The sequence below is a fragment of the Diadema antillarum genome, unplaced genomic scaffold (assembly GCF_040938485.1).
Source record: "Diadema antillarum isolate AM-2024a unplaced genomic scaffold, OU_Dant_1.0 scf00000072, whole genome shotgun sequence".
NCBI lineage: Eukaryota > Metazoa > Echinodermata > Echinoidea > Diadematoida > Diadematidae > Diadema > Diadema antillarum.
Window position 1 is genome coordinate 3,804,824 of NW_027270961.1, and position 14,298 is coordinate 3,819,121.

Sequence of the window (14,298 nt, forward strand, 5' to 3'; positions counted from 1 at the left end):
CATGCACAGGGAGTCCCTAAATTTCACATCCGCTCACTTTCCCTGTTGGTTGTGACGGTCCGCTGAGGCGCCATTCACTGTTGGCTGTGTATGATCGTCTGTCATGGCGCCTTTACGTCTCGTATGAAATAATTGACATCTCCCCTTCCCCTCCCTGTGTTTGTAGAACGACTCTAATTCCACCACTTTAATAATGACTTATTGCAAATTGTGTGGTAACAAAAGCATCGTTAATATTTTAGATTAGATCATTAGGAAGACTTGGCTGTGCACCACGTGTCTGTAATTGTTCTGCGGTGTCTGTGTCAGATGTCAGGAAAATCCCCCCATATCATTCTCGATGAGTGTAATAAACTAATGTAGTAAAGTAAAACAAGCATGGTAGTATAAGTTCCATCGATATTGAACATTAGAAGAATCGGAAAATTGCAAAATCACATAGTGTCCCAAAGCAGGCGGACGACCGCAATTCATGCAAATTAGATAAGGTGATATGATAAGATCTTTGCTGACAACTCTCCCGTTGGTTTATACAAACACAAATTGACACGAATAAAAATCATGTTATTGGTTGATAATGTAGCAACTACACCCCTCTCCGTGCAAAAGTTGTATACTTACATACATACACACACAGACACACACACATATATGTGCGCCTATATACATAGGTCTACATACATATTATATATATATATATATATATATATATATATATACATATATATACCTGTATAGAGAGAAGAGAGAGAGAGAGAGATGATAGTTGCTATGCTATTTCATTTTCTATTTCAATTCTATCATAATTTTTAAACATAATTGTAATTATTGTTACCATGTGAAGAAAAAAAAAACCCCGAAGATTTGTGTGCTTCATGGTCAACATAAAAATTATGAGGAGATGACCAGAAATCTTAATTTGGCACAGCTTGGTACGTTTACATACTTTTTTCGTGAAACGTGAAATTTGCAGAACTTCTTCACTTTGATAGCTAATGTCTGACAATTGTTGAAACTTTTAATGTTTTGGTATTGGTTTGATTTCACTCGACTTTAATTTCTCTTTGCGCTTACCACCATTTAAAGGTAGGGAATCCCATTTGCATGCCTTAAATGAAGAGTTGTATAAACACAGTGGTATGTTGAAGAGAGTATCATTTTAGAAACTCCCATAAAGTATTGAAAGTGGAAGGTAACATTTAGTACATTTTTATTGACCGTTAGATTTTGAATTGAATTCTTTTCGGGGCTCACCGTAAATTCCAGTACATTACTAGGCTACCTTTGCAGACCCATGCACTGCATGTGTGTCCATCATGTATATTTTGTGACTAAAGTTCACCAAAACTTACAAACATTTCTATATACATTCTTGCCACACACTCTATATGTTATTACATCAGCTCTTATACTTTTAGATTTGTGTTTATAGATAAAAAAATACAGAGGACTGCAACAAAACGGCTTAAGTGTGGCTGACACACAGAACTACTGAGTAGTTGAGTTTTGTGCATTATTCAAATTGTAGATAACTGTTGACTTCCAAATTTCTAAGCAGTGGCCTAAACAAGTCCCCTGAGGTTCATATTTAATGTTTTGCTGCATTTTGGGAGTTCTGTAAAAGGTATCCCCTACCTTTAAAGGAATCTTGTAGTTTTGGTTGAGACCTAACTTCAGGTTTCTGACATATTTTGGTGAGATAATAAGAAGCCTCTTAGAAAATATGAAAGAGCATGTAATTCCAAGAGGGTTTCAATGTGTTTTTTAATGAAAATTGGTTTTGAAATGGCTGAGATACAAAGCAGTCCTAATAAAAGGTGGGACCCATCTTTAATTAGGATTGCTTTGTTTTACTTTGTTTTTGGATGTCTCAGCCACTCCAAAACTAATTTTCATCTGAAAAACTTTGAAATCCTCTTAGAATGGTATACTCTGTATCATTTCATAAGTGGTTTCTTATTATCTCGCAAAAATTAAAAGCCCAATCCTCATCTCCACCAATACTATACCATCCCTTTAAAAGGACTGTACAGTACTGGTTGAGGTGGGGATTCACGTTTTGAACATTCCTAATTGAGATAATGAGAAACCTCTTATGAAATATGAAGGAGCATGTAATTTTAAGAAGGATTCAACATTTATTTGATGAAAATTGGTTTTCAAATGGCTGAGATACCCAGAAAAAGTGACAATAATAAGAGGCGACATGCCACGCCTTTTGTGAGATCTCTTTGGTTCACCCTGTTTTTGGATATGTCAGCCTTTCCAAAACCGAATTTCATCAAATAAGCTTTTGATACCCCTTAGAATTGCATGCTCTTTGACATCTCATAGAGTGGTTTCTGAATAGCTCGTAAAACGTTAAAAGCTAAATCCTCACCTCGACCAGAACTGTACACACCCTTTAAGCTATGGTAAGACGGTATCTTTCTCCCCTTCTCCGTCCCCCTTCCCTTCTCCATCGAATAATTCCTCTCTCCATCAGCAAAACAATATTATTTTTGTTCGATTCCTTCACCTGCTACATATTGATCCACCCTTATATAGTTTTCATTTAGTCCTCTGCTGAATACAGTATAGGGACGTTCCAGAAGCCTTACATTTTTTTTCCCGGTATGATTGTTAGAGAGATTTTTTTTTTAATTCTTATTTTTAAATTTTATTCATTTTTTTGAATTTATTTATTTATCTATTTTTTATTTCATTTTACATGTTATATTGTATATCGACACTCTTCCGGAAGATAGTACAGTGTATAACATGTCGTTGAAAGTTGTCGCATTTTTTGTCAGCATTTTCTATCACAGCCCAGTGCGCTGTTGTCACCGATTTTTAAACGAAATTAATGACAGACTCGCTGAATTGATTGCGAGCACGGGGAAAAACTCATCTACCTTCACTAATATCAGAGATGGCATTGATAGAGTCTATTATCAAATTTACCTTCGTGCAGCCGAGATGAGACGTATTCAAGTGCAGATAACGATGCTGTCAACTGAAACCAATCTCAATGAATCTTGTCCTCGCTGTAACGCTCTCTCTTTTTTTTTTTTTTTTTTTTTTTTTGTCATGCATAATTGCACGAGATACATCTGACCGTGACAGCCACCTCAATTAGAGATGACACTGACTGACACTTTTTTTATCTTCTCCTCGTAGGGTTTCTTCCGGTAATGGCATTTATTCAGTTTGTCATTGGGAAAGAGAAGAGGCTAAGAAGCCCTAGAAGGGTATCTAGCCACCAAACATCATATACGACCGAGTTGACAGGAAGTGATAAAAGTGATTCGTGAGACATACGGCCTGGAAATGTACCCTTTTGACAGCTGACAGGGGAAACAAAATATCGAAGAAAGAAGTTCACTTCATTCGATATGACATGATGTATAACGTAGCAACTGTGCCCTTGAAGTTTTTACCTTCCGAACTAGGAAAGGTCGTATTTTAGTTCATTCATTTTTTGCACAAGTCAATAATTGCTTGAATAGTTATGGACCGCAGTCAATCGTTCTCGTATCGAAATTATAGATCACTTAAAGGCAAATATTAAATCACATTCATATTCATGTTCCTCTACTGCGGGATGTGTATGTGTGTGTGCGTGTGCGGGTGCCGTGTGTTTGATCTGTTCGAAAATCTAGTTTTGATTATATGCAAATGTAAAGTTTGTGGACAGAATTAATCACTCTCTGTAAAAACATTTAAAAGCAGCCATTACACCAGTGACCACTCAACCAACATACAAAACGATCACAATACATACAAGTACTCCAATGGACTGGATACCCTCTGCCTCTCTCTTCCTCCCCCTCTACACACACACACACACACACACACACACACACACACACACACACACACACACACACACACACACATAAAAGAAAATGTTCATTCCCATGCACACCCACCCACCCTCACCCCGCAAAAATAAATGAATAACTATATGAATAAATAAAATAAAATAACCGGACAGAAGGGCCTACTTTGCTAATGGATCTGAAATGAAGATTGATAAAGAAGTCATTTACATTTTTAAAATGGAAGCTCCCTCTTAGTTGTTACCATTGTGCTGATGGCTTTTCATGGACAAAATACGGATGGCTTTTGAAGTGACAGGTAACGTTGATATTCCGCTAAAACCACCGTCATTGAGTGTGATTCATTGTCCATGGGCTTCCTAGATAAAGAATGATATAACTCTACACTAATGCATTTCTGTTTTTTTAATGAACATACTACGCAGGATATATTACAGGCTTTTATGAATTATAAGGCATATAGCCTTCCAGTTTCTTTCCTATAAATGTTAAAACATAATGAATATTTTGTAATGCTTTGCTTGGCTCACTGTCATTCCATTGTTATCATTCTTTGGTCCTGCTTAGTTATATGTTTGTTTTTTGGTGGTTTTTTTTTTTTTTTTGGTTCTTTTTTGTTGTTGGATAAACTGAACTGAACAGCATTAAGCTTTCCAGTGGTCGGAAGTCCATGGAAGTCTGGTTAATTGATGATTTTTGAAGGTACCTGGAAATTTAATGGGGACATCATGGCAGTGTTCTTCAAGGCATTCTCCTTTCAAAATACTAAGTACCAACTATATATTTAGCCACTTTCCCTTTACTCCTTCAATGGCTTTCAAACGTTCCTCTTTCCTGCTATCGACGAGGCTTACATTGTCATTTTGGTTTACACTCCCTCCCCCTTTACAATGACTTGAATGGTACAATGTATCCCTTTCCCCATACCAAGCCACAACGGTTCAGTTTTTACTTTGTTTTCTCACAATCCTCTCTGACTGTCAATCTTCAATTCTTTTTTTCTTTTCTTTTTTTGCATTCCTTCCCTCTCTTTACAGATGCTTTTACTTGTTGGTACATGTGTGTTTATAGATGCACCGGGCACCCCTAGTTTTTATTGATCACTTGCTGAAGTATATTTAACTGTTCTGCTTTTATGACAACACAATGCAAATGTATAACTATACCAACAAATGAATTTCGAATTCATACACCCCCCCCCCCCCAACACACACACACACACACACAACCACACAGAAACACACATACATACACACAAGGGGTCACGATCTTCCTTATAAATTCCTCACAAAGAATCTGTTGTTCTCTTTCTTTCTTTCTTTCTTTTTTGCATTATTGTTCAATTTCTTCCCTTCCCATCCGCCATTTTTTCAATGTCTCACTGTCTACCATCAATCAACCAAAGGAAATCATTATCATAAATCAGGTTTCAATATGTCACACTATGACATTTCATTCAGTTTATTGCAGCCCCCTGAGAGTTGGGGATATTAAAAATGCAATGATATCAATTTTTTATCCTATCACGCACTAACGTCACCCAATGTCACTGAACACAAGACAGTCTGACACCATCTGACTATGCGTGCTCATTTTGATCACAGAGTATGGCAGACTGTTATTTGCATAATGTCTGAAAGCCATCTGAAAGCTATTCAGAGAGCGATTCAGCAATTCCGGGGAAATTTTGGATTGCTGTCGATCATTCTTTAGTACATATCTCTGTGGTGTCAATATGCATGTTGGCTGCATCTCACGATCATATCTCGGAGAGGTCAGAATTTACATGGAGCAGCTTCAATAGTCAGTGTCAGCAAACTAATTGCTGAATATATCTAAATTTGATCAAGTTTCTATGTTTGCATAAAAAGAGAAGTGGTTCTGCCTTTGGTATCCTTGTTGTAAAGCTATTAAAATTGATTCTTTGCTGCTAACTAGGCTGAAAGATTGGTGCAACATTTAAAACTTGCTCCACAGCCATGCTTGTCACTTCAAGTAGTTTAATGATGTATGATGTCAGCTCGATGATGACTTCACAAGCACATTGCTTAGAATTACAATAACAGCAGGCCTTTACTGTAAGGTAAATGCCCAAATATTCTGCATGTTTATGAGGTGAAAACGATCAGAAATACGCCATATAGACATCTTAATATAAAACATGTTCATGGTCTGTAACATTTTTATTTTCATTTATTTTTTTTCAACACAGCTCTGTACACTCTCAGCAAAATAGGATCAAGTTTGTTTGCACCTTTCACACCAGAAGAGTGCAAAGTTGCACCTTTAAAGGTGCTTCCAGTATGACACTGGTATAAAGACGCAAGGTTGAACCTAATTTTCTTCGAGTGTAAGGATACTTAAACATGAAAATAACATACCAAAAAAAAAAATGAATAGGTAAGCTCTTTCCTTAAATTTTCTCCCACAAGTCATTCCATCACACCCTGCTCAATATCACTGCCTATTTTCGGCAACACAAAATACAATATTGTCGTAAAAATTTGAGGACGACATGAATTCTTCTGATAAATGGTCCATTTTGTATGAACATCCCTTAGGAGGGTACTGATAAATATGTGTCACATATATTTTTCAGTATTTACTGGCACCACCTCAGATCAATCTATGTAATTTCAGCTGCATTAGGCATACAAGTAATTGACTAGACTGATGTAAATTCAGTATTTGTGCCCATGCCCTTTCACAAAAGACAGACACATACAAAATTAAAACTTCTTATGCATGCACACAAAGACACAAAATAAAGTAGAAATGTATAGCAGGTTGAATTGCATGTCAAATAAACCTGCAGCTACAAAGGGTATACGGTAGATCCCCCCTCTTTGAACCTAATCAATCTGATTGTTAAATGAAATTATGCTATTACAATCCTTTAGCATGCGGCCTTTGGCAATGTCTATCTAGAAACGATTCCTTTGCCCTTTTAATCTCAAATTCTTTGATTTGCTCTCATTCCAACTTAAAACTGAAAAGCACATATAAATTATTCTTGATAAAATCAGAACTTGGTCACCAGAACAGACACACACAAAGACAAGTCGTAACATTGCAAAATGACCAAAAAGAAAAAAACAACAACAACACTGCTTCAACTTTGTTTCATGAGTAGCAACAGTAAAGTAGGGGGGAAAAAAATCAAAGTTCTGTGATGACAACAAACCCAAAATACTGATGATTTTGGCTGGAAACAGGATATAATGCTGTTTCGCAAACACTGGGTTATTATTGTTCCTATTCCCCCTTCCCTCTTCAACTCACATTTATCTAATGACTTTTGTTTTGCTCAAGGCCAATATATCAAAGTTTTGAGTGGAAAGTGAGCGCAAAATAAAGTATCCACAGAGTGTAATATCTAACAGGGCATTATTCAAAAGATATATCACACTGTATACTTTCCAATCATATCTCCCCAAGGAACAAAGCATGACTATCAAATGACCACACAGTGACAGTTAGATTGATAGGATATACTCAGGGCAAGATAACATCATACTGACGATCTGTCACTCATGCACAACTTTGTGTGCCAAAGGTTTAGAGGAGAGCAAAGACATCTTTTCTTGTAATTTGAAAGTGATATCATATCTTCTATTACTGCTCCAGTCGCTGGAGTTATAAAGCAAACTTTGAATGCAAGTTCACCGAGAACACATTGTGAAAGAGTGTAATATTGCTCTAGGTCTGGTATTGTAGAGGGAGTCTAATTTGTTTTAATCAATCATACCGTCAACTTAAAGCCAATTCATTTTAGGTAAGTGCAAGCCAGTTTTGGAGAGAAGTAAAGAAATCGTTGCAAAAAAAAAATGCACCATGGAAGTTGTTTGAACAGATCCATGCATGTAAAATACAACTGTATATACCCTTTGTGTAGGGTAATATTAAGCTATTTTACCACAACTTTTGTCCTTGTATCAAGTTTCGACAAGTCTTAACAATACGTATCATCCAGATCTATGTGAGGATTATATCGGAAGTTTGATAAGAAGACAAAACAAACAGCAAACCTTCAATGTACTTGGGGGCAGTATATTTCCCAAAGCATTTATACTCGCATTATAATCCTATACAGTGCACTCCCGTTATAACGAAATGCTCGGGACCGGCAGTTTTCTTTCGTTATAATGAAATTTCGTTATAACCGAACAAATACAATATATAACGAAAACAAGGAACCATGTATATATACCATATTACATTTGCTGAATACTAATCATACACTGGAAAGCTATGTGAAATGTGATGGGATAACTGTATTACAATAATAAACGCAAGTTCCCCTCGGAAATTGCGTGACACAAGGAGCGAACACACAGTGGTGTGAAGCGTTCACCCATGCAGAGACGCTATAAATGCTTGTTCCGCTACGTATTTTCGAAAGCAATTCGCATTTCGTTATAACGGAGCACATTTCTTTTGTCTTTCTTTGTCTGTGGCGCTCGGAAAAGACTTTGTTATAACGGAAATTTCGCTATAACTGTGTTCGTTATAAGCGAATTTTGTACCATAGACTTTAATGGTGATAATTTTGGGACCAGAAGATTTACTTCATTTAAAAGAAATTTCGTTATAACCGTGTTCGTTGTAACGGGAGTGCACTGTAGTACAAACTGTATGTAACAAAGAAGATGGTGTAACGTAAACATAATGAAATTCTATTTAACTCTTTCCCTTTCAAGATTCCGAAATCCCAGTAAACTCTCCATTGATCAAACCAGGATTAAACCAGGTTGTCTGTGGTAAAGGGTTTACATGTGATAATTGCATGGAAGAAATAAAGAGATGAAAGAAAATCACTGTCCATGACAGGTGTGTATCAGCATCTGCTAAGAGAATCACAGGACTAAGGCATCTCTCCACATCATTCTACACTCAGAGTTTGGCCTTGGAGAAGAAGCCCATGATGGCCTGCATGCACTCCTCCGACGTCCAGCGGTCGACGAGGAGATCGCACTCGGCCCGGTTGACCTTGTGGAGGTGGTCGCGCTCGGCATCGCGGATGAGGTTCTTGGCCAGTCGCAGGGACTGTAATGACAAAGAGTGATGGAAGTGGTTGAGTTCTCTGAGTCTCAAGGTATGTAGTTATCTTATCCTGTGCTGTATACATGTGCCCGCCCTTATCTAACCTGTAATCAAGGCGAAGGATGCAGCTATTATCTTTTTTCTGTTATGCAAAATGTCTGATGCACTAAACTTTACTACTGGTATGCTGTGAGATTATTGTCTTTGCAAAGCAATACGTCTGATGCGGCAAGACTACGAACAGTGGATGCACGTGAAGCATCTACCGCCTATATCCACTAGTCTTGCTGTAGTTGTTGTTTTCTAATCATCGATTTTGAATCAGTGGCAGTTTTTGTATGAAAAACTGCCACCACTTCAGTCAATAATAAGAAAATAATGACTAACACAAGATGAGTGGATATGGGCGGTGGATGCTTCCACGGATCATAGTCTCGCCGCATCAGACGTATTGCTATTAAAGCCAAGACAATAATCTCACCGCACCAGACATTTAGCATTACAGCAAAGATAATAGCTGCCATCCTCCGCCTAGATTATAGGCTAGCCCTCACCAGGAGTATTGAAAATGAGAGAACGTTTGCTGGGTTCATTTTTCTTTTTCAACTCCATCCCTGAGTCTATTCTATTTACTTGAAAGGATTGGACTTCTCATTTCTTAATGACTGTTACATTTGGTTTCATCTCATTGCACAGCCTTGTAACCACAGTGATAAAATTGAAAAGTCTGTTATAATCCTTTAAATCCCATGTAATGACATGAGATAACTGTAAAACCAAACACAATCATAGCATGAAAGTTTTGCAAATTGCCACTGGTATTTAAGCATGTGAAAGTTTCATGCACGCAAAAATTTATGGTTTTACATTAATCAAGTTGCAGCTAGCCTTGACTCGTACACTTTCAAAATAGCATACAAAGTATAAAAACATACTCTGGTACAAACATGAACACAAACACACACACACACACACACACACACAAATCTTGATTTGCAGGAGATTATACATAGGAGTCACTAAATCCGAGCAAGGACAGTGTTTTATTAAACTTAAGAACCGCACAAAACGGGGGTCTTTGCAGTGTAATCAATCAAATATTCCATCAGACCAGGAAGGGGGAAAAAGTCAACTTACCTGATGTTTACCCAGTTTCCACGGCAACTTTTATGCATATTTTCAATTAGTTGGGAGAGGGATATATCCCGGATATGAGAGAGACATTTCAATGGGAAAACTAGACAAGGACAGCATGGAATGATAAGTGGATATTCATATTATACTTCCTCACATCAGCGGGTTGACATACCCCTAATTACCTCTAAAGACATCATCAAGGTTGCCCTGAGAGCATGACGTACACCATATACCACTACTGTAACCTAATGGTTTTGCTCAAACAGAAAACTGCTGACACACACAATCAGAACACTAAAAAAAAGCATGTCAGCAGCGGGGGAGAGCTGAAACAAAAAGAAATGACTATTGCTTAAGATAGAATTTGGATTTGACCAGAAATCCCAAAACGTCATTTTGCATTTTTCCCCTCCTTTTTGAGTACATGTAGGTCTTTTGTAGGTATCAAAACCTTCAATTGCAGACTCATGACAGGACATGAAAATACAATATATCATCTCACTTTTTAATAAGTCAGGGATTGTCCAGTGAAATGATAGTCCACATTTTGTATTTTAATTCCATACCCCCCCCCCCACGAAAAAAAAAAAAAATACACTCTCTCCTTTCATTACAATGATTATTTCTTATTTCATTCAAAATTCTAATTCTTTGATGTTTGGCTACCAGTACACAAACAGACAACCCTAAGAATGTTTTCTCTAACATTTTGTGTATTTCATCTATCAAATGCAGCAAAGAGAAAAGCAAAGCTCAGGCAAAGAGAACTATTTCTCATCAATCTCCATGAATTACAATGACTGCTCTACAGAAACTAAAGTCATGTGCCCATCATAAAGCACAAGATAAGGCTAGATAAAGTATTTTCATTATGCTAGAAAAGTAAAAGCATGTTGAATTTTCTTTACATTTTCTTTACAATTGCTGTCCACACATGTCATCAACTCAAGTAGTCTCCTCATCCAGTGGTTCCAACACCAAAACTTCTAAAAATTCACAACGTTTGTATCGATTGTCTGATTTTCCTCAAACTTTCACTCATGTGTTCTACTAATGTTGCTGCTTTCACTCAGTCTCGACATCTCTCTTTTGGTTTTGGTCTCCTTTAATATCAGCTAGACAATGACACAGGTAAACCATTGGAGACAGCATGACGGGAAAGTCACACCACTGGCTGACCCTCACTCCTACTGCCTACTGGCTGTATATGGTAAGAAGTATGGCATCACTCACATTTTTCGGCAGCTTTGCGTATTCCTTAGCACGCCTCTCCACCTCTGACCTGAACTGGGTGTCTGGAATGACTTCTGTGATTAGACCGCGCTCACACGCCTCGGCTGCCGTCAACTTCTTTCCGAACAACAGGAACTCATTGGCCTTCAGACACAAGTTTGGAAAGAGTTTTAGACTACCATAAGCCAGGAAAAAGTGACAGGTCAAACATAGCATTGGTTCACTTCTCGTACACAGTTTACAGTATTTATGAAATCATGAATGAAGACTTTTTGAAAACTGGTAAATTTTGCGAATCAGGTGCTATTCGCGAAATTAAAGACATGCCAAATTAATGACTCTGATCTTGATATGAATGTGATGCATTTCTCCGTTCAGTTCAGTACTAAATGATTGCGAATTTAACCACTCAAGAAATCATTGGGAAGTCCCGATTTGCAAAAATATAGACTCGCTGAATATATGTCATACACTGTATTATATCATCTTCCAGAAACTCCCATGCAATTTTGAAAGGAGTCTTGTGTATTATGTATGTTTATAAATTCAGACAGATATATCTAACACTCATTTAGGTTCACCCTATCTCTACCCTCAATATACTCTTCACATTGATAAGAGTTCATTTCCAACCATGCCGAAAATTCAATTCAATGAAATTCAATTTATTCGTGTTCATTCAAACAATACAACAATTTTGATACTCTGTACATGCTGAAGAGAAAACAAAGACAAGGAGACACAACTTGTGTGGTAAAAAGTCCCTCTTACAACCAGCAAAACATTAGCAATAAGGAAACCAAACCAATTGTACACAGATTTTAAAAAGAAAAAATGTCTATACAGGTACATCAATGAACGGCTATGCACAGGCTTTATGCATAACAACATTAAATACACATAACAAAGGAAAAACAAAGGAAGAGAGAACACGAAAGGGAAAGAGGAAAATGGGGAATGTATGCTAGATATGCACATTAAAGGGTGTGTACAGTTCTGGTTGAGGTGAGGATTTAGCTTTTAACATTTTGCGAGATATTCAGAAACCACTCTATGAGATGTCAAAGAGCATGCAATTCTAAGGGGTATCAAAAGTTTATTTGATGAAAAATCGGTTTTGAAATGGCTAAGATATCAAAAAACAAGGTGAAACAAAGAGATCCTAATAAAAGGCGTGGCATGTCGCCTATTATTATTATCACTTTTTTGATATCTCAGCCATTTGAAAACCAATTTTCATCAAATAAAAGTTGAATCCTTCTTAAAATTACACGCTCTTTCTTATTTTATGAGAGGTTTCTCATTATCTCACTTTGGAATGTTCAAAACATGAATCCCCACCTCAACCAGTACTGTACGGTCCCTTTAATGTGCACATGCATATCACTGACTACAAATTTTACATTGATATCAACAAGATATACAAGTATTCAATATGACTAAGATGTTCAAAAATCAACACAATATTTTTGGAGAAAAACAGGACTTCAGTTTATGTCTAAATACAGACAGACAAAACTTGAAAATCAAGAGAGTTCTAGCATTTTGGTCCATCACATGCTGAGGTATCGAGGAAGAAGATGATTGTTCTCGTATGAGGCAAATGGACTGCCGAGACATTTCTTGTAGCATGATTACAAATTTCCTTATTCTTTTTTACAAATAATCATTTGCCAGCACCAGAGGCAAAGTGTCAAAGTTAAGATCACACATACATCAGTGATCCCTGTTGCATAAAGTTGATACGCTCATCTTTGAGAATTTGGTGTTTATATTTTTAAAAAAAAAGTTCATTAGTGTCTGCTGTATCAGCAATTATTCACAAAAAAACAATTTGCATTAATGAATTCCTGAAGAAGGGCCAATCAAAGTCTGTGTACATCTCTTTGTATTTCAGGTGAATCACATCATTGTAAATTCATGTAATTCTTTATTTCATTGATAGCTGGGCCCTGTTTTACGATGAGTTATAATTGATTATAAGGTTGATTTCTATCATAAGTCTATGGCAGCCTGAGTGGAAAGGGAATTTACAATCAATTATATCTTTTAATAAAAGGGGGCCCTGGTATCTTAATTGCAGACAGGGTGGCAAGTTTTCATGTGGTATATATTTTGGTGTGCACTTCCCCTTACCTTGGCCGTTCCCATGATCTTGGGGAATGTGTATGATGAGCAACCCTCTGGACTTTGCCCCAGCGATGCAAATGGCGTGTGGAAAGTTGCCTGAAAGGAGGGGTGAATGTCAACACCATGGCAAACACTTCACATTATCTGATCATATCATATATGTATGGGTAAGTGAGCCCATTATGCCAAGAGTTTAATATGCCATGCCTGATAATCATATAATTACCATGGTTAGGGCTGCTTTAAATGACACAGATGAGGTGTCAGTGCAGTTGAAAGTTAGTCTGAATAGACAGAGTTAATTTAATTTCTTATCACAACAATGATAATTTGATGAAAATCAAATGAAAAACAAGGAAGTTATGACATTTTGAAGTTTTGCTAATTTTTCAGGAAAGTTCTTGAACAGTCAATATGAATATGCAAATACTGAAGTAATGATGCCACCCCCTCACAACTTGCCATACAGCTCGTGCATACATTTTTTTTTGAGATCCCCAGTTTTTCATTCAAACACAATTACACCCCAGTCTCAAATCCTGAGATATCTAACTGATCATTATTCTGAAGTTATTCATTCAGAAATAACATCATGTTTTACACTTAATAACAGAAATACTGAATTTTCATCATTCTTTTAACACAATCAATTTTAACACAAATTTAACACATCAAATTGTGATGTGATGACATCATCAGCTCACTCATGTACAGATTCATATCAACTGTAGGAGAACTGTTGTGCAGAAAATAATGAAACTTCACAATTTCATTAACTTCCCTAATTTTTAACCAATTTGATCAAATGTTCACTGTTAAGATTTTACCCTTTCTTATCAGACTAACTTATTACTGGACTGAAATTCCTCTTTAAACTTCTTGAAAAGGCTGATAGCTCACAATCATACACACACACACCCATTCACACACACAC

The 14,298-nt window shown here is 36.8% G+C and overlaps 1 protein-coding gene across 1 annotated transcript in view; it reads right to left on the reverse strand.

The window, feature by feature from the left end:
- Positions 1 to 8,677: 8,677 nt before the first annotated feature.
- The window catches only part of LOC139717209 (enoyl-CoA delta isomerase 2-like), a 36,110-nt gene continuing 30,489 nt past the window's right edge, over positions 8,678 to 14,298 (reverse strand). The window contains exons 8-10 of the mRNA XM_071628710.1: positions 13,371 to 13,460; positions 11,235 to 11,378; positions 8,678 to 8,867 (exon numbers count right to left, since the gene is read on the reverse strand). Coding sequence (XP_071484811.1) covers positions 8,715 to 8,867; positions 11,235 to 11,378; positions 13,371 to 13,460 — 387 coding nt within the window. The 3' untranslated portion in view covers positions 8,678 to 8,714. The remainder of the gene's footprint in view (positions 8,868 to 11,234; positions 11,379 to 13,370; positions 13,461 to 14,298) is intronic.